This window comes from Columba livia, chromosome 5 (assembly GCF_036013475.1).
Source record: "Columba livia isolate bColLiv1 breed racing homer chromosome 5, bColLiv1.pat.W.v2, whole genome shotgun sequence".
NCBI classification, from domain to species: domain Eukaryota; kingdom Metazoa; phylum Chordata; class Aves; order Columbiformes; family Columbidae; genus Columba; species Columba livia.
The window spans coordinates 43,295,783-43,317,706 of NC_088606.1; the positions used below are offsets into that span (position 1 = coordinate 43,295,783).

Sequence of the window (21,924 nt, forward strand, 5' to 3'; positions counted from 1 at the left end):
TTAGAAACAAAATCTCTTCTTAAATTGTTTTACAGCTTTGACATATCCTAACGTTAGTTGAATAATATACACAGTCCTTAAAGAACAGTAACTAAATGTTGAGTTGCAAGATTTTTTATAAGACTGAAAGATAATTTATATTTATTATTTATTATTCTTGCCTTGGATAGAGAAAGTTCTGAAGCTCTCACCCACTTTTAACGCTCAGTTGAGTTCTGGCATTGACTGATGTATTTATCATGTTCATGAACTGGGAAGAAGAATTGGGAAGTACTGCACCGTGATTTTTTTTAAGCAGGAGCTTCTTTCTGTTTGGCTCCAAGGAGACACTGTACCCCAGTGATGTCACCAGACTTTTCACTTCCACAATGAGATTGTTAGTGTAGACTAATGTAGATACAATTTTGAGAACTCAGGTCTGTAAGAAGCTCATCACTTTCAACTATTTCTGGTTTCAGTGAGGAGCCAGCTCTGAAAACCTTCATGTTAGTTAGTTACATTACTTAGTTTTGACTTCCAAATTGTCATATTTGGCATGATCTACAACATTTTAATATTGTTAAACAAAACCCTTCTCTCCTCTCTAGACTTACCTCATTTCACCTCATCTATTTTGGAAGAGTCATGATGATATTTCCTGATTTCTGAGTATTTGAACACAGTTGAGACACGTTAAAAGTTAATATGCTAATTTACTTAGTGCTGGATGACTTCGGATTTCTTTTCTGTGTTTAGATATACTGGGTAAATTTACCACTGTGCCTCAGATGTTCATTTATTTTGCATTTTGAGTGTAATTTATACAATGCAGTTCTTATTAGTTACTATTGTTTTACAGTAGGGACTAAAAGCCATAGTTAAAAGCTTGAAACCCTTTTGTACTAGAACTCTGAAAAGACATGCATGATTAAATGCAACATATTTCCCAGAAAGGTTCACAAGCTAAAATCAAGATACATCGGGGTGGTAAGCAAGCAAGAGGAAAGAACAGGAGCAGGAAAATGAGTGAAACCACAGAAGAACATGGTTAATTGTTATGTTCTAAACCGGATAGAGCTATAAATGCTGTTCTTGCTATAAGTGAATAGAAATTATTGAACTGGCAGGGCTTCACTTGCATAGGAAAAAATAATGACATATATTTATATGTATCTTAAAATTGACTTCAGTACTGTAGTCTCTTTCACAATAATGTTTCTCACCTATTATGTTTGTTAGTTTGCCAGCATTTATGATGTTTCTAAGTAAACTAAAAAGTACTGATAGATGGATAAGGCCCTACAACTCTGTGTGCTTTTTGTTCAGGTGCCACACATGAGCTGTATCTGCGTAACTGAATGCACGTGAGATTTGTTTGTGAAGTAATCATTTATTATGCAAACAACAGAACTTCATTATATCAAATGTTATTAAATATGTACATGTTATTACTATTTAAAAGAACTCCAAGATCTGCAAACTTCTCTCTAGCTTTGAGAGCTGCGGCAGAGCCTGTATTAATGCTAGTTTGAAAGCTGTAAGCTAATGCAGCGTCACTGTGAATGACACAGCACCACCTTCGAAGGCAAAACTTCATCAGCTGAATTCTTTAGTTACAATACAATCAAAAAAAATATTTTATGACAATAATATATTTGTACATTGTTTAAATTTCCCAACTCTGTCCGGCTTGTAGTATGGAAGCAAAGAATTCTGTCATGTTTAAGATTCTCAGATGCTGAAGAAGGGAATTCGTACCAGAAACACCTGACGGTAAAGGCCCTTTTAAAGGCAGAGAAGGGGGCACAGGAAGCAAAGAGAAAGATGCGTCCGTCTGCTCTGCTGGTATCCAGCCAGGAGGTCTTAATATTTTTCTTGCTTAGGGTCCCATGTCCTCAGTGAGGATAATGCTTCCTATCAGTGACCCCCCTTCCCATCACCTCTCCACTAAACTGGTAGGTCAACTTCTTCTTGACTTTCTTGACCTCTCCTGTCTTGCCGTAGTTTCTCAAAGCCCGTGCCATCTTCTGGTAGGTCATTTTCTTGCGATTGCCTTTCTGGATGCCCCAGCGATGAGCCAGTGCTTCCTTGTGTTTGGAGGAGAACTGAAAAGTACCTTTTTCCTTGTCCACCCACCAGATGCTGTCCTTCATGTCTCCACTGCGAAGAAGATCCAGAAGGAACTGATACAGACGTATCTTTTTCTTGCTGCCTGTGTGAGAGTCAGAAAAGAAAGGCAATGGAGCAGTAGTATTAGCATGTAGTTGCTGGTGAAACAGCAGAACATATGTAATTCATATAACTGTTCCAACTAGCTTGTCAGTCACATAACTTTTTCTGTTTGCAACATTTATAAATATAGACAGTGCTATACTGTGAGGACGTAATGTGGATTGATGTATCGAAAACAAAAATAAGGAATTCCAAAGGCCAAACCCTTATTTTGGAATTAATTTGCTAATTTGAAGCTAAGTGAAAAACATCGCTAACCTGAAACTAATCTGAAGCTAATTTGGGCAGGTTACATAGAACGTGACTTTCAGGTACTAAGCAAACAGGGCTAAGTACTTTTAAAAATCTTTGACCTTCTTGCATTGGTTTTCCCATCTGTTAGGAGAAATTGGAGTAGAAAAGGCAAAAGACGTTTCCATGCAGGAAGCCTGAATAGACAAGACAGAAGGAGGAAGTGGGAGTACGTGAAGAAAAGAGATTTGAGATATAGACACAGTTATGGTTGTAAAAGATTTGGAGGACAGAAGAGTTCAAGGAGTCAGGGAAAGTAAAGCTTTGGCAATGGAATAAAATACTAGCATGGTACTTCTACAGTTTTATTCCTTATCATCATGGTAATGTAACAGCTGCTCAGCACGTAGCTTGACGAAGTCCCTCTGTCTTCACTGACCTGTTTCTCCATGCATAATTCCAGGCCCGGGGTCCACACCATCGGTCTCCCCATCTGATACCTCCAATGGGGGGCTCTGCCTCTCTATGTCCTCCTCATCAGAACTGGGCTGCGGTGGAGAGGAGTATTGTAGGCACATCCGAGGCAGATAGGACACCTGTGGAAGAAAAGAGCAGTAGAGGAAGGAAGGAGTAATGGAGAGTGGGGCATCGAGATAAAATAATTGAAGTGTCATGGAGACAGTTACAGAGAAAAATGGGGAGAAAATAAGAGGTATATGTGATTATTTAGGGTAAAACTGACTTAGTTGTTGACTATAATAAATACTATGCAATTAGGAAACACCTCCAGCTAACAATCAACACTTGTATGTGTACAAAGATGCATCTTTACAAGAGGGAAGGAGGAATAAGTTTGTAAAGTCAGAACTTTCCCATATGCTTTATCCTATGCAAGTGATGTTGTCCCTCTTCCCCCATAGCTCCCCAAAGCTAACATTCTTCATGACGAGTTTCCGATCCCTGTTGCCTATCCTGAGTGAAAAGCTGCTTTTGAGAACAACTTTTTTCTGGAACTACTCTTTTACATTTGAAAGAGCTGAAGAGTTCTACTATAGCATGGCTGCTTTGACTGGCTTTGGCTCTGTTGTCCTTTTTCTTTCTCAGGCATCATCCCTTCTGACAGCACTACATCTCTCAGGACTTCATCCCACTCTGGAGATGGGGCTACATGGCTCTGTCAGTTTCATGTCCTGAATTTCCCTCATGAGGAGGGGAACAGCTTTAGCATCAAGACGAAGATACATCGTATTGGCTTACATTGTTCTTTCCTAAGTGGCTATCTGAAAATTCCACATTAATGGAAATTTCTCATCTGCAAAGCTAGCAAGCCAGTTTTTGTGCTAAATTCTCTTGCTTTTATATAGAGGTCTTGTCAGGAGCAGTGTGGAATATACCTCAGGTCTGTAACTTCTCAGTTGCTGTCTGGTTTCTTAGGGATCATGACCAGTTGCCATGAATTATTGCAGGTTTTATTTGAGAAACAGATTGGTCAGAGGGGCAGGGGGTAAGAACCCAATTCCTACATTAAATAAAACCAACCAACATCCCCAAAATCCAGAAGTGTATAAAATGTGGTTTTCATGAAATGTGCCAGATTGATAGTCCTGGGAGGTGAGCTCCTTTTGAACTGCTCTTCATCACTGAAGCGGGGAGTGGGTGTTCACTTCATGAGTCACACCACCCACCCCATGTCATTTTTTTGCCGAGTGGTACTTTTGCGATGAGTTTTGCACCAGCTTAAAATGTCCCAATAAGGCATGTGCCAAGGGTTGGTTTGGGGGTGCAGCAGCAGGCGGTTAATGAGTTGGCAGATTGGCTGGCAGGAAGGCCAGGATTGGGCAAGAGTGTGTGTAAAGCTTCCTGCCAGATCCCCAAGAGTGACACTTCAGACCTCACCACAGAGTCACCTTTAGCTTTTTACAGTTAAGAAAGCTGCAGCCTCAGGGGTAAGAAGGGAGACACAGTGCCAGGGCGGAGGGGGAATGAGAATGTGGGACAATGTCTCACAGTGGGGAGACAGAGATGGATGTCCCTGCAGAGGAAAAGGTTGTGGAAACCTGGAGTGTGTTAGGGGGTGGTAGGGGAGTGAGGAAACCTCTGGGGCTGGAGGGGGATGTGGGAGAGAGCTGTGGAGGAGGGAGGGGGAATGGTGTCTCACAAGCAGAGGGAGTTGCAGAGGCCAACCTGGGGAGTTGAGCAAGCTTCCTCCACGCGGTCCCCACTTTTCCTATCTGCTACATTTTTGCTTACACTTTGCACATGAAACTCAGTGTAGGTCAATGCACACAGTGTCACACAGTTATATTACACAGAGTCACAGAAGATCTGCTAGTGTGTTTGAAAGAGACAGGTTACTAATACACTTCTGGAGAGAGAAAGCTTAAGAAACTGCTAGCTATTTTCCACATTCTGAAGTTGTCTCAGGGTCTTTCTAAAGCTCTTCACTGTTTTCCAACCTTTTATTTTGTTCTCCCTTCAGAATGACTATTATTTTATTAATTTATTATTTGTGAGGCCACCTGTTGGCAGGCTAATAAAACTTTTTAAAGAAATCCTGTCCAAGAACAGCTTGAGCCTCAAATTTGATTTGACAAAAAATGTGATATCAACAGAAAATTAGAGAAATATCTTTGCATGTTCTTCCTTTATTTACAAACTGTAACTGATACTGCATGATAAGCATGGGCAAATTCAAAATTCAAAAACTGGCAAATTCAGTGAAGGATTAAATCTTGCTTCCTGCTTCTGTTTCTTTGAAAATGCCCCAAATAATAGCATGTGTTGCCTAGAGCTGTGGCTGAGACACACCAGTCTGAACGTCAGAGCCTGCCAGGGACCACTTGCATGAGCTACTGTAGGTTAAAGTAAAAAGCCAAAGATCCCCAGCTGGTAAGGAAGAGGAGAGCAGTGGTGAACTCTACCTACTCCTGTCTTCTGCAGCTTGGTATGGGGTGGGGCAGAGAGAGCACAGTACTCTTTGTCAAAAGTTGCAACAAAATTAATAACCTGCCTTTTGTCCTGAAGATGAGAACTGAGTAGAATGAAGTGGGATAAGCAGAAGCACCCTCCCCTGTTTCTTGGTGGCGCTTCCAAAGACATTCATAAAGGGGCTAATTTTTATTCTTTGCCTTTGGTTGGAGGTAATGGTTGGTCATCATGTATTAACAGTTGCGCTGAGCAACTGAAATAACCCAAAGCTTCCCACAGACTGCTTGTTCCATGAAGCATTTTTTATATTTGTAACTTTCTGTTCCTAATTCTTTGTTTGTATCTACATCTTATACTCTATTCCTGATTTTTTTTCTGAGTAGTAGGTGAGAGGTTTGACAGCTTGCAGTCAGTCAGTTTCCTGTTCACAGTGTTAACTTATTAGCTCCATTTTTTTCCTTCTTTGTTTTTGATTAGTACGATATTTATATACAGTTTCAGTTTGCTTTGAACAGAGAAGCCCAAAATGACAAATCCATGCAGGCAGTTCCTCTCACAAAACTTCAGCAATGGCACCATTGTATGCAGCACTGTAATCAGCAGATGCTTTTTTCTCTGACCTCTGTCCTACCCTGTCTTGGATTAAGCACATTTTATGTAGCTTGCCTGCCTTGGCAAAATCTGTAGCACAAGATCACCCACCTTTCTTATCGCTCCCAGTAATGACTTTGGGCATATTCTTGTAGGATCAAGAGTTAAAAGTGATCTCCACACCCCGTTTTCTTAGTATCTTTGCAGTATGATGGAACCCCTTATAATTTCAGCTTTAGTGAGAATTCACTGGCACTTTGATGACTATCTTTACTGCAAAATGGAGTATCTTTTTTAAAGGGAAATGACTGGCTTCATGTGAAAGCTGAGCAGAGACAAGACTATGTTTTGGCTTGTGACTTATTTACTTCCAGGTAAAAACATGTAGCTTGTCCTCTGCCTGTTGCACTGTGGTGAAATTACCAGTAACTTGTCTTTATTGGCATTTCTTGTCCAGGTCATGTAAAATTGTCAGGGTTACTTGGAAATATTTAAAACTTTCCCGCTGCTTTGATGCTCAGAGTACTTCCCTGTCATCATGGCTGCCCTTGCTATGACAATGCATCAGTTCTCAGGTCCTCTGCAGAATTTCAAAACAATTGATTTCAAAACAAATTAATTTTCATTCCAAATTAAACAAAATTTTGAAATTTCAAAAACCTCCACAAAATGCAATTATCTTTTGAGGCACAGTTTGAGACTTCTGATTATCCAGATAAAAAGAATGCTTAAACCACATTTGTCCCGAGAATGAAGTTTTATATCAAGTGCTTGTGCAGTAAGAACTTGTGTAATTCATTTCATCAATCTCTTTCACATGAGAGTCTGCATTCCCCGATGCATTTTTTACTTCCTCTTAACTATCATTCTAAATTCTGAGTAAGGGTTGGTAACCGTACCTGGTGGTTGAGCCCAATGTGTGTGGTTGGGATTGCAGAATCCAAGACATGCATTTGTTCAATCTCCATGTGCCTGTACAGCTGCTGCAGCTGGGGAGGCTGAACACTCTGCAGTTCTGTGAAGTGATTGTCTCCAAAGGTCTCAAACTCATTGTGCACGTGGTGTGGATGATAATCCCAGTAATGATCTAAAGAAAATTAAAAAAGATTGTCTGTCATTACGAGATTAAGAAACATGGCATTTACCTGTCTTCATTGGTTCCTACTCCTGTCACTGTCCTTCTGCTCTCTCCACACCATCCCTGTTGACCTATCTCTGGTGATGATCCATGTAGCTCCCTGTAAAGTTTCTTTTCCTAATCTCATAAATGCCTGTGGCTGGGAAGTAATACTTAGGACACTTTAATTAGGAGAATACTCTTAAATGGAGAGATGGATTTCAATGATAATTTAGCGCAAGATGCAAAAGACATTAAAGCTGGCACCTTTCTCAAGAAGAGACTGTAACAATCTTATATTTTCATTCTGTAGGCAACAAATTCTACTGATTTACATGTTGTCATATTCATATTACACTCTTCCTCATGGCATGGAAATGGAGATGGAAAAAATTTAGAAATCATTCTACCATTATCTTCAATCTTTGTTTTAATCTGCTAGCAAAATGTCAGGAATGCTGCAGAAAAAGCACAGCATTTTCCTAGATATTTCTCGTAATTACGTTTTGGTATGTCACACATTTTTTCAGGACCGATACTGGAGAATACAAGGATAAACTGTTGCGACAGTCTTGTGTACACTGTTTACAGTGAGGCTAAATTCTGATGCAGTCTCTTTCTCTACCTTTCCTATCTCTTTAGTATGTTTGAAATTTCTGTGATAATTTAGATTTTTTTTTTCAAAAACATAAAAAGTACTCAGATAACCACAATACTATTTCCTGATTTATTTCATTTACTTTTGAAATAAAATTCTGTATAATTCTCAGTTTTAGATTTTATTATTTTTTTTTTTAGTAAATGCCTCCAAAGTTTTAGAATTTCATATTTGCTGTTGAAAATTTAAAATCTGCGAGAGGAAATATGAAGCATCGCAAATGCTATTTCTCTTTTACAGACAGTACCTGCATGCATAATTATGCACATATTTGTGTGCACTCTTGTTTTTTAAAATCAAAGTCAACATCAGATCCTCTGCTCTAAATGAGCTGGGGGTTAATCTTCCATAGTTTAACTTTTCATGCATCATTTTATGCATGGCCAAAATTTCCATGTAATATTCAGTGAACAGTTCTAATTTATATCTTACTGTTCCAAGTTTTCTTCTCTTGTATCATTATAAATCATTTCCGTCCTACCCTTCACATGTTTTCATGTTGCTATCACGTACCCTTACAATATACTCCTAATTACCACTTAACCCACCTGCAGGTTTTTAGCTCTCAGTCTTTCAATGTAAATCAGTATATTAACCCCCTCTCATCACACTTGCACATTTCTGCAAGCTCCCTCCCAGCTGTTGACATCCTTCCAATAATATGATGGACAGAACCGAACATGTTGTTTCAAGCACAGTGGTACTGAATTTATAGAGGAGCAATTGTCTCATTCTGAAATATTATGGTTTTGTCGACGACATTATCTGGATACTAATGTGCTGTGAATATTTTTTCCTAAATACCAGTTTCATTCTTTCTCTCAGCTTCTGTCTCCTCATCCTTCCCCACTTCGGTTTCAATCAGGTCATATCTCATTGAGGATTTGAGATCTGGGATAGTGACTTTGAACGTGGCTTCCTTGAGAGGGAACTCAGTGATCTGCTTCTACCAAACATAGCCATACCTGAGAAGTTACAAGTTCTTTTAACTGCTGTTATCACTCAGGCCTGTAGAAATTTATTTGGAGGCTCTATCAGACCATTTACCACACCAGCGCTTACTTTGTGTCCTTCCTGCTTTTCTGATTCATGGATACATCATGTCACCACATGTGAAAGGGATGGAAAGGTACTTATAAAAACACCCAGGGAGTTGCTGCATTACTTTGTAATTTCTTTGCTTTGTTTTATAGTGCTTTCTGTGGGCTATGTACAGATTTTATAGTTCAAAGTTGTAATTATAATACACAGTAGCACTTCTTCATATTGCAGTGCTACAGAAAAGTTTTTGTTTCTTTGTTAAAAAAGTGCTTTTTTATGGGTGCAAAGTACTCAAGTACCTTTACATTCACATCTGGTCCAGCCCAGGAAATTACAGAGTGTTTGCGTATGAATCCACAGCTTATCCAAAGCTGTGTCCTGGTAGGAGGCTTTGGGCAGTTTCAATCTGAAACTTTTTTGCTTAGTTGAAAAACTGAACAACACGGACTCATGCTTTTTCTGGGTTAAGTTACTGCAGATTCCTCTAAGTAGAGCCAACCATTGAGGCTCCATGTGCCATGGACAGCCTTGTATAACAAATTGTTGAGAATACATTGAAGGAGTAATGTATACTCTCGTTCCTTAGAATGGCTCTGCTCCTCGTGCAGAAAGCCCTTTGTCAGATCACAGAATCACAGAATGTTAGGAATAGCAATGGACCTCAAAAGATCATCTAGTCCAGTCTCCCTGCCAGAGCAGGAACACCTAGATGAGGCTGCACAGGAATGCGTCCAGGTGGGTTTTGAATGTCTCCAGAGGAGAAGGAGATGGCAATGTATATTCTTGTCTTTGATAATCTACCACACTGAATGACATTGGTGCATAATAGTGAGGATGACAAAGCCCAGGCAAAACTCCTGAGGCTGTCAATAGCAGGTCTGCAGCTGTGGAATGTCTTGCTAGTAGTAGCTATGGTAGTCACGAGAGAACACAGTACGTTTCCATCATGCATAGCCATGAGTATTTGTGCATGTTCCTAGTGGTCTACTTTTGATTCTTCTTACATATTCTTTTTTAACAGCAGTCATGTTTTTATACTTCAAGATACCTCTTAATTTTTGGAGCCTAGGACAAGGCTCCTGCTGCCTCTAGAACAGTAGTTTTAAACTCTTTCTTGGCAAATAAATCAACCTATGGAACACTATTGGTGCATACTCATGTTAATCACTATGTAATATTTAGCCTTGTTGTTACTGAATTACTTTTTTTATGGAATTAGATGCTGCTGTAAAGTACTATAATAGAATTGTACTAATAGCACAGCATTTAGGAACTTACAGTGACCATGTAATAATAATACATTATAAAATAAATCTGTATCAAAAATTACTTCAACGCAAACTTACATCCAAATATTCAAGTTGTGACAGGAGCAAAAGTCCTTATTTCTTTCTAAATTATCTATAATTTCACAATGATACTTAGGAAAAACAGTATTGTTCTAGTTATATTAAAAGAGAAATTCTGAATTCTTTCTCCACAAGCCCCTCTGCAGTTAACCATCCTGGCTAAGTTATTGCACATGAAAATATTAAAAAAAAAAATCTAAACAACTGCGTCTGCAGTTATTAGAGTTATCAGCAGCTATTTCTTTCTATATCCTTTGCTGTTGCTATGTCAGTAACGCATAGGAATTCTGTTCTTCCCTTAAAATCATAAGGGTGGGAGAAAGAAAAAATAAAGGAGAGACAAGTTCTAGAAATGGAAAGTGTCTGTTCTTTGGGTAAAGGAAAATATCATTAAAAGCCAAGCTATAGCTACACAATGCAGTCATTATGAGAAATTTCATGTGAAGTGAAAGAGGATGTGAAAAAAAATTCTCTCTTATAGCTACATGGAGATTGTGTTTGTTTTGATCTTGTATGTAGTGAAAGGTTAGAGGAAGGACAATCATGAATTCTGATCTCCCTCCCACAACACAGAGGATGTTAGCCTGTTGGGAAGCAGTAGCGGACCTAAAGACACTCTGTTAATGTTCACCATGAAGTTAGATTCTCACTCTACCACTGAGAAAACATAACTAGAACTTTCTCAGTTATCTTCTGACTGATGTAAATTGCTTTGCTCCCATTTCAATAGATGAATGATGTTAGAACCAGCAATTAGAATAGGAAATTGGCTTAAGGAAGGTATTTATCGTATAGTGGAGTAACAGGCTAAATCTGCAGAACCATGCAGAAATTCATGAGCCATCTCCTGCCCCAGAGACATGTCGGCTCTGCCAGCCCAGCTCCGTGTCACACATGGTGATGAGGCTGTGCTGTCCTGGTGGGGTCTGAGCGAGGGACTCTGTGTGGTTCTGATCTGTGCTGTACAGATTTTCCAACTCATTTTGAACTAGGTGAGGGTTTCTTACACAGTGCCACATTGCACACCTTAGATGTTCCCACAGTGTTTCGCTTGTCTGAAATAAACAAGCCAAGAAAAAACCCATAGAGGAAATGAGAAAAGTATCGAAGGACGCTGGAAAACGAATGTCTTGATTCCCTACAAAACCACTCCATGTTGAGTGAAATGCTGTGCTCCTAGGCAGTGCAGTAGTCTTAGCTATAACAACAGTAGCATCTCATTAGCTCCTACTTTACAAATGTCATGATTTTAATAATGCAAACTGTTCAAAAACCTATGAGTCAGGGCCCAGCAAATCATGAGAATGCCTTTGAAGTGAGGGGATTTTTTTAATAAAGTTTGGGGTTCTTTCTATTTTTTCCCTATAGCATTTAAGACTAAGTTTCACATGTTTGGACTTTCCTCCACTTCTGTGTGGGCTAAAATCCTAACAAAATCAAAGCTGAGATTCTTAAGTGGTCATATAACTCCAGGAGGTGGGATGAAAATAAAATCCCAAATCACACAATCTAGTGAGTTCCATGAGGTTAGCAAAAGTGTCAGCATTCAGCTGCATATAAAAAGTGATTTTTAGTAAATCAATAATGTTTAGTAATAACTTAGAGACAAAGCTGCAGTGTAATTTTGTAATTGCCAAGATTGCATTAGTGTTACAAAACAAGCTGTATTACATATACAGACTTACTAGCATACAAGCTCAGGGTAAGCTGATGGACTAATACTTCAGTCCTTGAAGTAGTTTCTGTCCTGCATGACTGTTTCTCTGTGTTTATTATGGTATTTACAAAATAGTTAAACTACAGCATGTAAAAAACAAAGTAACAAACAAATAATTCATTATGTGATGGACATATGGGGATTTTTAAGGTGTGTTTTTGCTTTGTTAAATTTATTGTTTGCTGATTGGCAACGATCTTCAACATATTAAATTAGTGACACACTATTGTGTGTACTTTACTGCCCACTCACATAAACATGGAGTAAGGGTTGCCTTCAGCATTATGTTCTAGAAAAGTGACAGTAATGCATGTAAAACATATCCCTGTAATAAAATTAATTTGTGAGCTGTAAGAGAGAGGCAGTGTGACACTTCGAATAGAAACATAGAATCATTTTGGTTGGAATAGACCCTCAGTATCATTGAGTCCGACCATAACCCAACTCTAGCACTAAACCATGTCCGTAAGAACCTTGTCTAGAACGCCTTTTAAACACCTCCAGGGGTGGTGACTCCACCACTTCCCTGGGCAGCCTGTTCCAATGCCTGACAACACTTTCTGTGAAGACATTTTTCCTAATATCCAATCGAAACCTCCCCTGGTGCAACTTGAGGCCATTTCCTCTTGTCATATCACTTGCTACTTGGGAGAAGAGACCAACCTCCTCCATGCTACAACCTCCTTTCAGGTAGTTGTAGACAGTGACAAGGTCTCCCCTCAGCCTCCTTTTCTCCAGGCTGAACAGCCCCCGTTCCCTCACCTGCTCCTCACAAGACCTGAGCAAGACCTTCTATTTCTTTAACAGTCCCTTATCAGCAAAGTCAGAAGTATTGTTCTGTCTTGTATCTATTTACTTTGTCTGGTAGCTTTTCTTTGGTGTCCATAGTGGTACTGAGTAGACCTGAACAATTATTTTATGTATTGCCAGTGATCTCACTCTACCCCAAGCTGAACTCCTCTCTCACAATTCTGTTCTATTTATTTCTTTTTTTTCCTATCTATTTGTGTTCTCAGCGCTTTCACTTCACTGCTATCACTACAGCACCTTATTTATTCTTTTATATTTATTGTTTAATTGTCACAATTAGCTTTTGAGATAATAAATGTTATCCTCATTTTATGGGTGTGCAAACAGGTGCAGGTTATAATGTAAAAACCCTGAATTTCCATGTGGAATTTGCTGAGTTTGATGAATGTGACTTGACAGATGCCATGCGATAACTTCTAAGAGCTGAATTAATTCTTTGCCTCGGAAATCAAGAATATCATAGATGTTTCTTGAATACAATGTAGAGCACAAATTTAGGTAGGGATCTTTTTCAGAAAAATACTCAGAACAATCCTAGTCTGTAACTTGCTGTCCCTTGAGGTAGTTTCTGTTGCCACAGACAGAACAGTGCTGTACTGTGAAGTTGTTAGACATTTTAAACTAAGCATTGATGGGTCTAGTTGCTATATCAGTGGGAGTCTTTTAGGGAAACTCCAGGATCTGAAGGGACTGCCACAAGTGATACAGTAGAATGGTGCTTTTCCTTCCTGAGTCAATATTTACTCTGATATTTCCAGGGTGGTGTTGCTGGATCATTGTATTGCACAGAAGACAAAATTCACAAAATAAGACTTGCCCCTCTGATTTACAGTGCCCAGACAACATGAAAATATAAAGACACCAAAGCTTTGAAATCACATACATAAATTGAAACAATAAATATTCATACAGTATTTTTACATTGAGCTAGGTTTACATACAAACAGCTACAAGGAAGTTTTACATAGATTTAGAGAGAGGAAGTACTTGGGTGGACTGGAAGAAGAGTGAAAGTTAAAGCTAGGTGTGGCAGCATGCAGAAGAGGTCAAAAGAAACAGAGAAATATATGGAGTTGAAAACGGCCAAATACTGAAGAAATATAATTAAAATGAAGGCACAAATATTGCATCTGGGACCCAAGTCAAACAGGAATTGGAGATGGGAATACAAGAAGAGAAATACAGTATTGCAAAGCCACGTCCTTAAAGAGCTCTGAAACAAGCAGAGTGCTTTTGATCTGCAGAGGAAAGTAAAAACCCAGTGAAGATACTGAAGGACAGAGATCAGGAGATCCCACCCTCCTGGCAATACACTGAATAATGTGGGAGCTCCTCACATCATTTAGTGCCTTCTAAAATTCTCTTTCAGAGAAACTGTGTTGCAGTTGCCAGGTTGGAACAGTACCATTAAGCAGAATAAAACATTGCTGGTTTTTTATTTGAAAGTATGTTCCCATACATTATAGATCACAGCAACATGTTTGTTCTTTTCCTAAATCTGTTTCCTGTGGTGTCCCATGAGACTATGCTTCAGGAAGACATTTTTTAACTTACCACCATGACTTTCTCCATCACCGTTGAGATATTGGTAATAGTCATGGGGCTGTCGGTAGAGGTCAGAATCATAGGACACCATATCTTCAGAGGGCTGTAAAGAGAAGAGGAATTTTCAGGACTATAAGTTTACACAAATCCCTTCAAATTTATTCATATAGATAGTGAAGGGGAGATGCCAACATATTTTATATTGCCTAGGGAATGAAAGGGGGAGCTTCAAGTTCATATTGAATCAGCAGGAATAAAATGCTTGACACCAAACACTGTTTTGCAAAGCAAAAGAAAAAAAAAAAAAATAACCCATCTCCTTAGACCCAGTCTGTTTAGCAGAACTTGTCCTGTGGCATTGCACAATTTCTTGATATTCCACCTTCCAGCCTTCAGAGAGCTGTCTTGGACACCAGGCCCAAGCCAAGATACCGTCACACCAGCCCGGCAGGGAAACTTTTCCTTTGGCAGTGACACATGTTTATGACTGTTATTCCTCCTCTGCACAAAAGAGAAAGCAGAAACTTTCAGCATGTTATTCTGAATGTTTCTAGGACATCTCACTAAGTGGTGGGAGCTTGTGGGAGGGTAATGACATTGGCAGAGGGCATAAAAACATTTTATTTCTCCGTTTTTGTCCAAGATGAACTGTAGATGTTTTTTGGTTCAAACCAGCTGCTCAGGGCTGTTAGGTCTGCACAGAGAAGACTTAAGAAGTCCAAATGCAGGGCAGATACTGAGTCATGACCTATTGGCTGCTTAGCTGTAGAATTAAAGTCCTCTCTGTCTTCTTAAAACAGGTGACATAGGGTAACTTTTACACTTGATTTCCTCCCCACGTCTACTACTCTGACTGTTTAACATCTTATGTTGTTTCAATAAAGGTAGTCTGTTTATTATTAGTTGTGCACAATTCTGTTTCTTTGTTTAACATTTGGTTTTGTCTTTTCCAAGAATAAGGAGTTGGAGCAGAGCAACGTCCTTCACAGGGCTTTGCTAAACTTCTGTCCAGTTAAGTTAGTTAGAATATTTTCTTTCAGTCTGAAAAAATTCAAAGTAGAACTCAAACACTTTGCTTTTTGTTCTGAAAGGGAATTATTTCTAGTAGGTACTAATAGAAGCAGTTTTTTTCTGTTAATGACCTCAGCATAACTAACTTTAAAGAAAAGGACAAATATTTAAAACAACATGGTAACTTACATGATGGGCATATTTTTTATGTTCGTATGTTTATATGTTCAAATGTTCATATGCCTACCTGTATGTCCCACATCCTCATCTCCCTCCATAAATCTGTCTCCTTTATGGAACACCAGCATTTTGTAAGATTAGATTATGGCAACAGCATGCCAGTAATGCAGGCAAGGCAAACTTCTCTTTTTCTTCCTCCTCTAGGCTACTCAAGAAAATGAAACCTAAGGCCGAAGCTGCCATTAAAATCCAGATGGAGGTGGTAGATAAGCAGCTGGCAAAAGGAAAAGATTTTTTCTGGTGAAAACTACATCAGAGTTACCATTGCTCATTAAGTCTACCCTTTAACTCTTCTAGTTAACTCTTTAAATTCTTTCTGTTGGAATTTGGGGATTTAAAGATTGTCCTTTTCTAGGGATGTGATTTCTATGATGACATTGATGAAATTAGATCAAGAAGAAGACTTATTCCCATAGGATCAAGATGTTAGAACACAAAAAAATAGAAAATACTTTTTAGAAAATACTTCGGACCCTGGTAGATCCTTAGTAGCAGCTGTGTGCTGTGTTAGCATATCATGTTAAAATGCACTGGTAGGACTGCCTAAAACATCTTGACTTCCAGAATACACACAAACTGAGCATCAGATCCATGGAATATTCAAAGCCTCAGAAGCAAATCCATTGCCTGTCTACCAGCTCCCAATATAATCTGTGGTGGTGCATAGCTGTTTTAGGGAAATATAAAGAAAATTCCTTACCATGAGGGTGGTGAGGCACTGGAACAGGCTGCCCAGAGAAGCTGTGGATGACGCTTCCCTGGCAGTGTTCAAGGCCAGGCTGGATGGGGCTTTGAGCAACCTCATCCAGTGGAAGGTGTTGCTGCCCATGGCAGGGGCTTAGAACTAGATATTTTTAAGGTCCCTTCCAACCCAAACCATTCTGTGATTCTAGGATTTTGTGATTCCATGAAAATAACCCACAATAAAGATAATCTAAGGGAAGGACTAAGTAAAATGAGCAAATAATAATTTAATTGTAAACACAGCAGGGATATCAGTAAAGTGACTCCTCTTATTTTTTGTCTCCAGATGATGTAGGTGCAGTTTTCCATTCCAAATGAATATAATTCCAATAGAATTGCCCTTCAACTACACAGAGGTTTAATGTGAAGTGTAACCTATTTTCTAGATTTCAGACGTGTGATCAAGGAAGACAGTACAACACTGGTTCTCTCTGATGCTTTTGGTTTTCCTCTACATGATTTCTTTGTGTCCTCTCTAACTGTGACTGATGATATGCATTCACTCAACTGCATTCCTTAGACCTGTGGTGTACTCTGATCTCTGACAAGAAAAAGACTGTATTTTGCTTTTCTCAGGATAAAGTTCTGAAAGGAATTTCTACTTTTCATTATTTTTGCAAATTAATTCACCCCACCACCCATTTCCTTTCTGTAAATATATGCTTCCTGTTAAATCGTGTCAACCTGAATAACATATTAAGTTTTTGCCTTCATATTCAGAACTGTTATTTGCCATAACTCAAAGGAAAACATTCATATTTTGTGAAAGGGGAGATCTCAACATCCAAATGGAAAATACACATCATACTAGTTGGGAGAAATGTAAGTTAAAAATGTATAGATGTATATAGTTTGAAAGAAAAATCTGTTTCCTTTCAAGTAAAATACTAGAAACTTACTGAAATTATAAAAATGTTCCATATCTAAATGCATCAAAATGTGTACCTCTGATAAATATTTAGCCAAAACTTCGCAATTTTCCAAAGAAATAAGTGTCCTGTCAAACAAGACTTAATTTGATATGTATATAATTTCCACTGCTACAAGAAAAACTTTGTCATTTGTATCTTTACAGAAGTATATCTTGGCAGGAAGGCCAAGCTTTAGTCCAAAAGTAGATGAACAATATGTATTTTAGGCATGGGAAAGAATGTAAAACCATATTGATTGACTTTTCCTAGTTGCTATCTCTTCTTCCCTAAGATTTTCTGTACTCCCCCATTTCAGTCTGATATACCATAAGAGGCAATAGTGTTTCACAGCATAAGAGCTGAGAATGAAGTATTTCTACTGTTCAAAAGCTAGTTTTATGAACTCAGGTGTGTAAAGGAAGGTGTGTTAAATAGTGATACCCTTAATATTTACAGATCTGGCTGGCTGCAGAGTGAGTTACAGATATTCGACAGCTAAAAACCAGTCTGCTTTTGCATAGAACATTGGTTTTTTACATACTCTGATTTGAAAGCCTAGGACTTAAAACCTCTTTATTATGCATTGTGGGAATTTCCTTCGTCGAGTTTTTCTGCTCAGCGATCCATTTGATAAAATATGTATGCGTATACCCTTGTTAACTCATGCAACCTGGACCAATTAATTCATCCCCACAAAAGATTTTAATGAGGACCACTTTCCATCTTGCTGTCTGATCTTCAAGGGTACAGTAACTAAGATGAGAAGATGTATATTAAATATTAAAAGTTTATGTATCATAACTTAATCAGATGGTGGTCAAAGGAGACAGTACAGCATGCATTCTATCTGATTATCTCTATCCTATGGGAAAGAGGGATATTTTCTTCTATTAATTAGAGAAACTATTTCCAAGAACCTGCTTTTAATTTTTTTTCCCTTTTTTTTTAAGTTTTATTAAAAGCTTTTGCTCTAGTTAGAGAGAATAGGTTTCACCATCTGCTGCTGTTGCCCCTTGTACCCATCTTTACCCACTTGCCCTGTCCTTTTCTGGAACCTCCCCACCCACACACTTACATCTTACTTACTAATAGCACTTCCATGACACTGAACTGTTTTGTTTCCCCTTAGAAAATGCAAAGAATGGCTTATGTTACAATTTAATATTTAACTGATGTCAATGGCCATTTGTTCTATCAATTGTTTTAATGTAAAAGAGTGACAAAAAGCTTTGTTAGCACCTCATAGCTGTGGTCTGAAGTTGATATCTCTTTTCCTACGTGTCATGAGGTGCAGTACTCTATCTAAAACCATATTCCAACCTCAACAAACAATACTTTATCTGTCACAGACTTTGATAAATGGACAGCTGTCTTCACCTTCCTTATTTGCCCTGAAAATCAAGGGGAAAACCACAGGACTACTTGGAGAAAGCTTGGGTGGTGTTGGTTGAGATACAGGGAACTCAGCTGAATAGCAGTCTGAAAGTTCTTATTATTTACCCAGACTTTGGCAGATGATGCCAAGTGATTGTAAATTCACTAAGTGCTGATCTTTTTTTGTTGTCCTGACATAGCTATTCACTGGCATGTGATTCAGAAATACTCCACACAGTTTCCAATGATGTGCTGCTCATACAAGTTTTAAGGGCAAGATTAACCATATTTCCTTGGAAAAAAAATACAGGATAACTATTTAGAAAAGATGAGTAAAAATATTAGCACAATCACTCATTGGGCCATGGGCTCTGTGGAACAGAGCATTTCTGTGGGCATTTTGCTATCATACAAATATACTTCCATTCTAAGCTGTGATTTCTACGAGTGGCTGCTTAGGGATTCACATATAACCAGGGCCCTCTTTAGGCAAAGCTGTTTGATGATAATTTTTTGCCCTGTAGCACAACTGGATTCTATCCTGCACTGGACTTTTCCATACAAAATTCCTAATCTTCAGAGAAAGATGCAGTACTCCTAAACCATTTGAGCAGTGTTTTCCAGATGAGGGATAAGAGTTTCCTAGCACAGGAGGGAGGAAGGCAGTTACTGACCCACCCTCAGCTGAGATGGGAGGGACGGAGGAGGGAAGCGTTGCTTCACAGAAACCCCTGTCTAGAAGCAGGCCCATGTCTCCCTTCTGAAAAAGTCCCAGGAGGCACAGACACTTGCGACAATGCCATGTGGGGCTCTAACTGGCAGTGCTCAAAGTGCTCTTAAAACAATTTTGAAAGTACAAACCACAAAATTATTAACTTTTGGACATTTTGTTCACAAAAATAAAAACCAATTTGCCCTGTCAAGTGCCCTGTAAGCCATAATTGTATTTTCGCTGCCTGTTGTATCGTTCATCTGAACAGAGCTCAGCCAGAATATTAACTGCAACACGAATGAGAATATGGGCCAAATTGGGTTAGATTTTCACTCCATTTGTTCAATGTATGCACTGAAATTCAGTACTGAAAGAGTCCAGGAAACTTGGCTATGAGTGAATGAGTGGACAGAAAATTTACAATTATGTATTTTTTTTAACGGAGGTGCTGGTTTCTGGGTTGGTCGAGGGCAAACTTTGGGTTTCTTTTTAAGTCCCACAAGTAACATATTGAGAAATCTCTGTGTACTTTTTTTATTTTCTCAGTTTCTCTTCAGATTTCTGTCCTGACATATTTGCAGGAGATCCACCGGGCAACTTGGTGTATTTAAGAAAAAGAAAAAAGATTTTTAGGGTTTTCTCACCCTTTGGGTAGATAGGGGATTTCAGAGACACTGATGATGAACTCCCAGCGTAAAGGGTCTCACCAAAAGAAGACATATTTTTTCAGTCAAGATGGATACCAAACATGAAAAGAATTCAAAGGGCTATCTTTCTGAGTGGAAGGTAAGGAAACATGTCTCTAGCCTTTATTAGATGGGACAAGAGAAAAAGAAAACTTGATACAAGTTTTGTTAAAAGGACTCCTGGATCTGCATTGTCTCTTTCTGTTTTCTGAACGCATACAGCAATAACTGTAAGTTATCTATCACATAAAAAGCCAAGTAAAACACCTTATCTGACATTTCTTCAGCTTCTACAAACTTAATGAAATCTAGTTAGGGCCGCTTTTACCCATTCTGTTGAGAGATTTCCCAGTAGGCCTTCTTTTGGAACAACAGGTTAGTGACATTATGTTCTTCATAAATAATAATTCCTGAACTCACCATATGATAAATTCCAGCAGTGTAACAATGCTTCAGAGTTAAAGAAAGGACAGAAACAGCCTCCTAAGTATACAGGAAAATTTGTGTCTTTGAGAAAACATTGAAAGACCCAATTAAGGGCTGTGGGGTTTTTCCTCTCATTCACCAATTGTTTTTTCACAGCAAGTACATTCAAGAGAGTTCAGTTCAAGAGAAGCTGAAGTTAGAAACTAAAATGCCATCATTACGAAGCATACAGAGTCCTAAAATCTGCAATATGTAAAATCAGCATTCAGCAACTCTTCTCTCACAGATTGGTAGATAGTTAAATATATAAACTATGTAAGAGACTGCAGATTATGAAGAATTACAACCTGAAGAAAGACTTGGCCTTATATCACAGAGCCATCACTGAAGAAAAAAATTTACTGGCTCGCTATACACGTACTGTACAAAAATGCTATACATTTAATCTGTGAAAACAAATGGAGATCAAAATCAGATACAAGTATAGGGAGGAAATGTTAATTTCCCATTCATTGCAATGTTATCAATAGCTTTATATATTGACCTAAGCCCAACTTCCTGGCATTACAAAGACAGACCAAAACAGAGATATTCTCAAATAACAAAACCTGGTTTACTTTGTCTTTTGCTACTGAACCCAGTTATCCAATAAACCCCATATACTCACAGGGGAAATGAGGGGAAATCCTTCCATTTTGCAAGCTTGCAACATTCAGCCAACTTCTGAGTGAATTTTTCTTAATTCAGTTTTCAAACATCCAGCATAACTGACATGAAAAAATCACATGCAAAAAAAAAAATAAAAAGAAAAAAAAAAGAAAAAGAACAAAAAGTGAGATCCTCGGACTCTGGTAAGTCCCTTCGCAGTGATGGATCTCAGGACAGGAGAAGGACCCTAACAAGTTTTCATAGTTTGCCCTAATAGGTTCTGAGGTGAACTTCTTCCCGAGCTGTATGTGAAGTTCCTGATTTTATCAAATGTCTGTAGAAGGGAGATAGCCCTTGGGTCTATCAGTGCGCTGTGACATCACAGCTTTAGCCAGTTTGCATAAATCTCATTTCAGGGAGCCGCGGCTGCAACAGGAAGTCTGCCCGGAGCCAGATCTGCCATGGGCAGGTGCTTGCTTTATAATCAGCAACCGGAGCCTGGGCCTGCTACCAATAAACAAACGTATGGGTGCAGTGCTCTGGGAAAGACTATGTGCTTCCCACTGTAGATGAACCCTAACGATGGTGCTGCTCTCTGTTTTAATGATGCAGCATAGAGACACCGTCCTGACCACTTCTGTGAGGGCACAGACTTGCTTTAACAGTAGTCCTGGGTTGGAATTAGGTGGCAGTACTTAGCAGAAAGGAAAAAAAAAGTATGCAGTTTCAAATATACAAAATACTGAAGTTAAGCCCATGAGACTTCCTTCATAAACCTTGCAATAGAGCAAAATAATTCAGTGAAAGATACTTAGTCCTCTTATTTGTTTCTTTTGATCTCTTTTCTAGCTTCTGCAAGGAGAAAGCAAGTGGGCAAAAGGAGAAAGTATTACATGTCCCATACAATGACTTGACTTCTCTCACAAAAGTGCCTTTAACAGTGAGTAGAGGACAAGATTTGTAGACTTTTATCT

At 38.7% G+C, this 21,924-nt stretch overlaps 1 protein-coding gene across 1 annotated transcript; it reads right to left on the reverse strand.

Moving 5' to 3' along the window:
• Window positions 1-1,349: 1,349 nt before the first annotated feature.
• SPI1 (Spi-1 proto-oncogene) lies at window positions 1,350-21,507 on the reverse strand. Its single transcript, XM_005502164.3, has 5 exons — window positions 20,970-21,507; window positions 14,208-14,301; window positions 6,861-7,048; window positions 2,882-3,038; window positions 1,350-2,191 (listed from the first exon to the last, which is right to left on the reverse strand). Exons 1-5 carry the CDS (start codon window positions 21,012-21,014, stop codon window positions 1,875-1,877), a joined length of 801 nt encoding a protein of 266 aa, XP_005502221.1. The 5' UTR covers window positions 21,015-21,507; the 3' UTR covers window positions 1,350-1,874.
• Between the last annotated feature and the right edge of the window lie 417 nt (window positions 21,508-21,924).

Excerpts from the sequence above, each read along its gene's own strand:
- SPI1 (XM_005502164.3), bottom strand. The coding sequence starts at position 21,014 with ATGTTGCAAGCTTGCAAAATGGAAGGATTTCCCCTCATTTCCCCT. Across the intron at positions 14,302-20,969 it reads GATTTCCCCTCATTTCCCCT|CCCTCTGAAGATATGGTGTC; the intron begins GTGAGTATATGG and ends TTCTCTTTACAG. Across the intron at positions 2,192-2,881 it reads AATTATGCATGGAGAAACAG|GCAGCAAGAAAAAGATACGT; the intron begins GTCAGTGAAGAC and ends ACTCTCACACAG.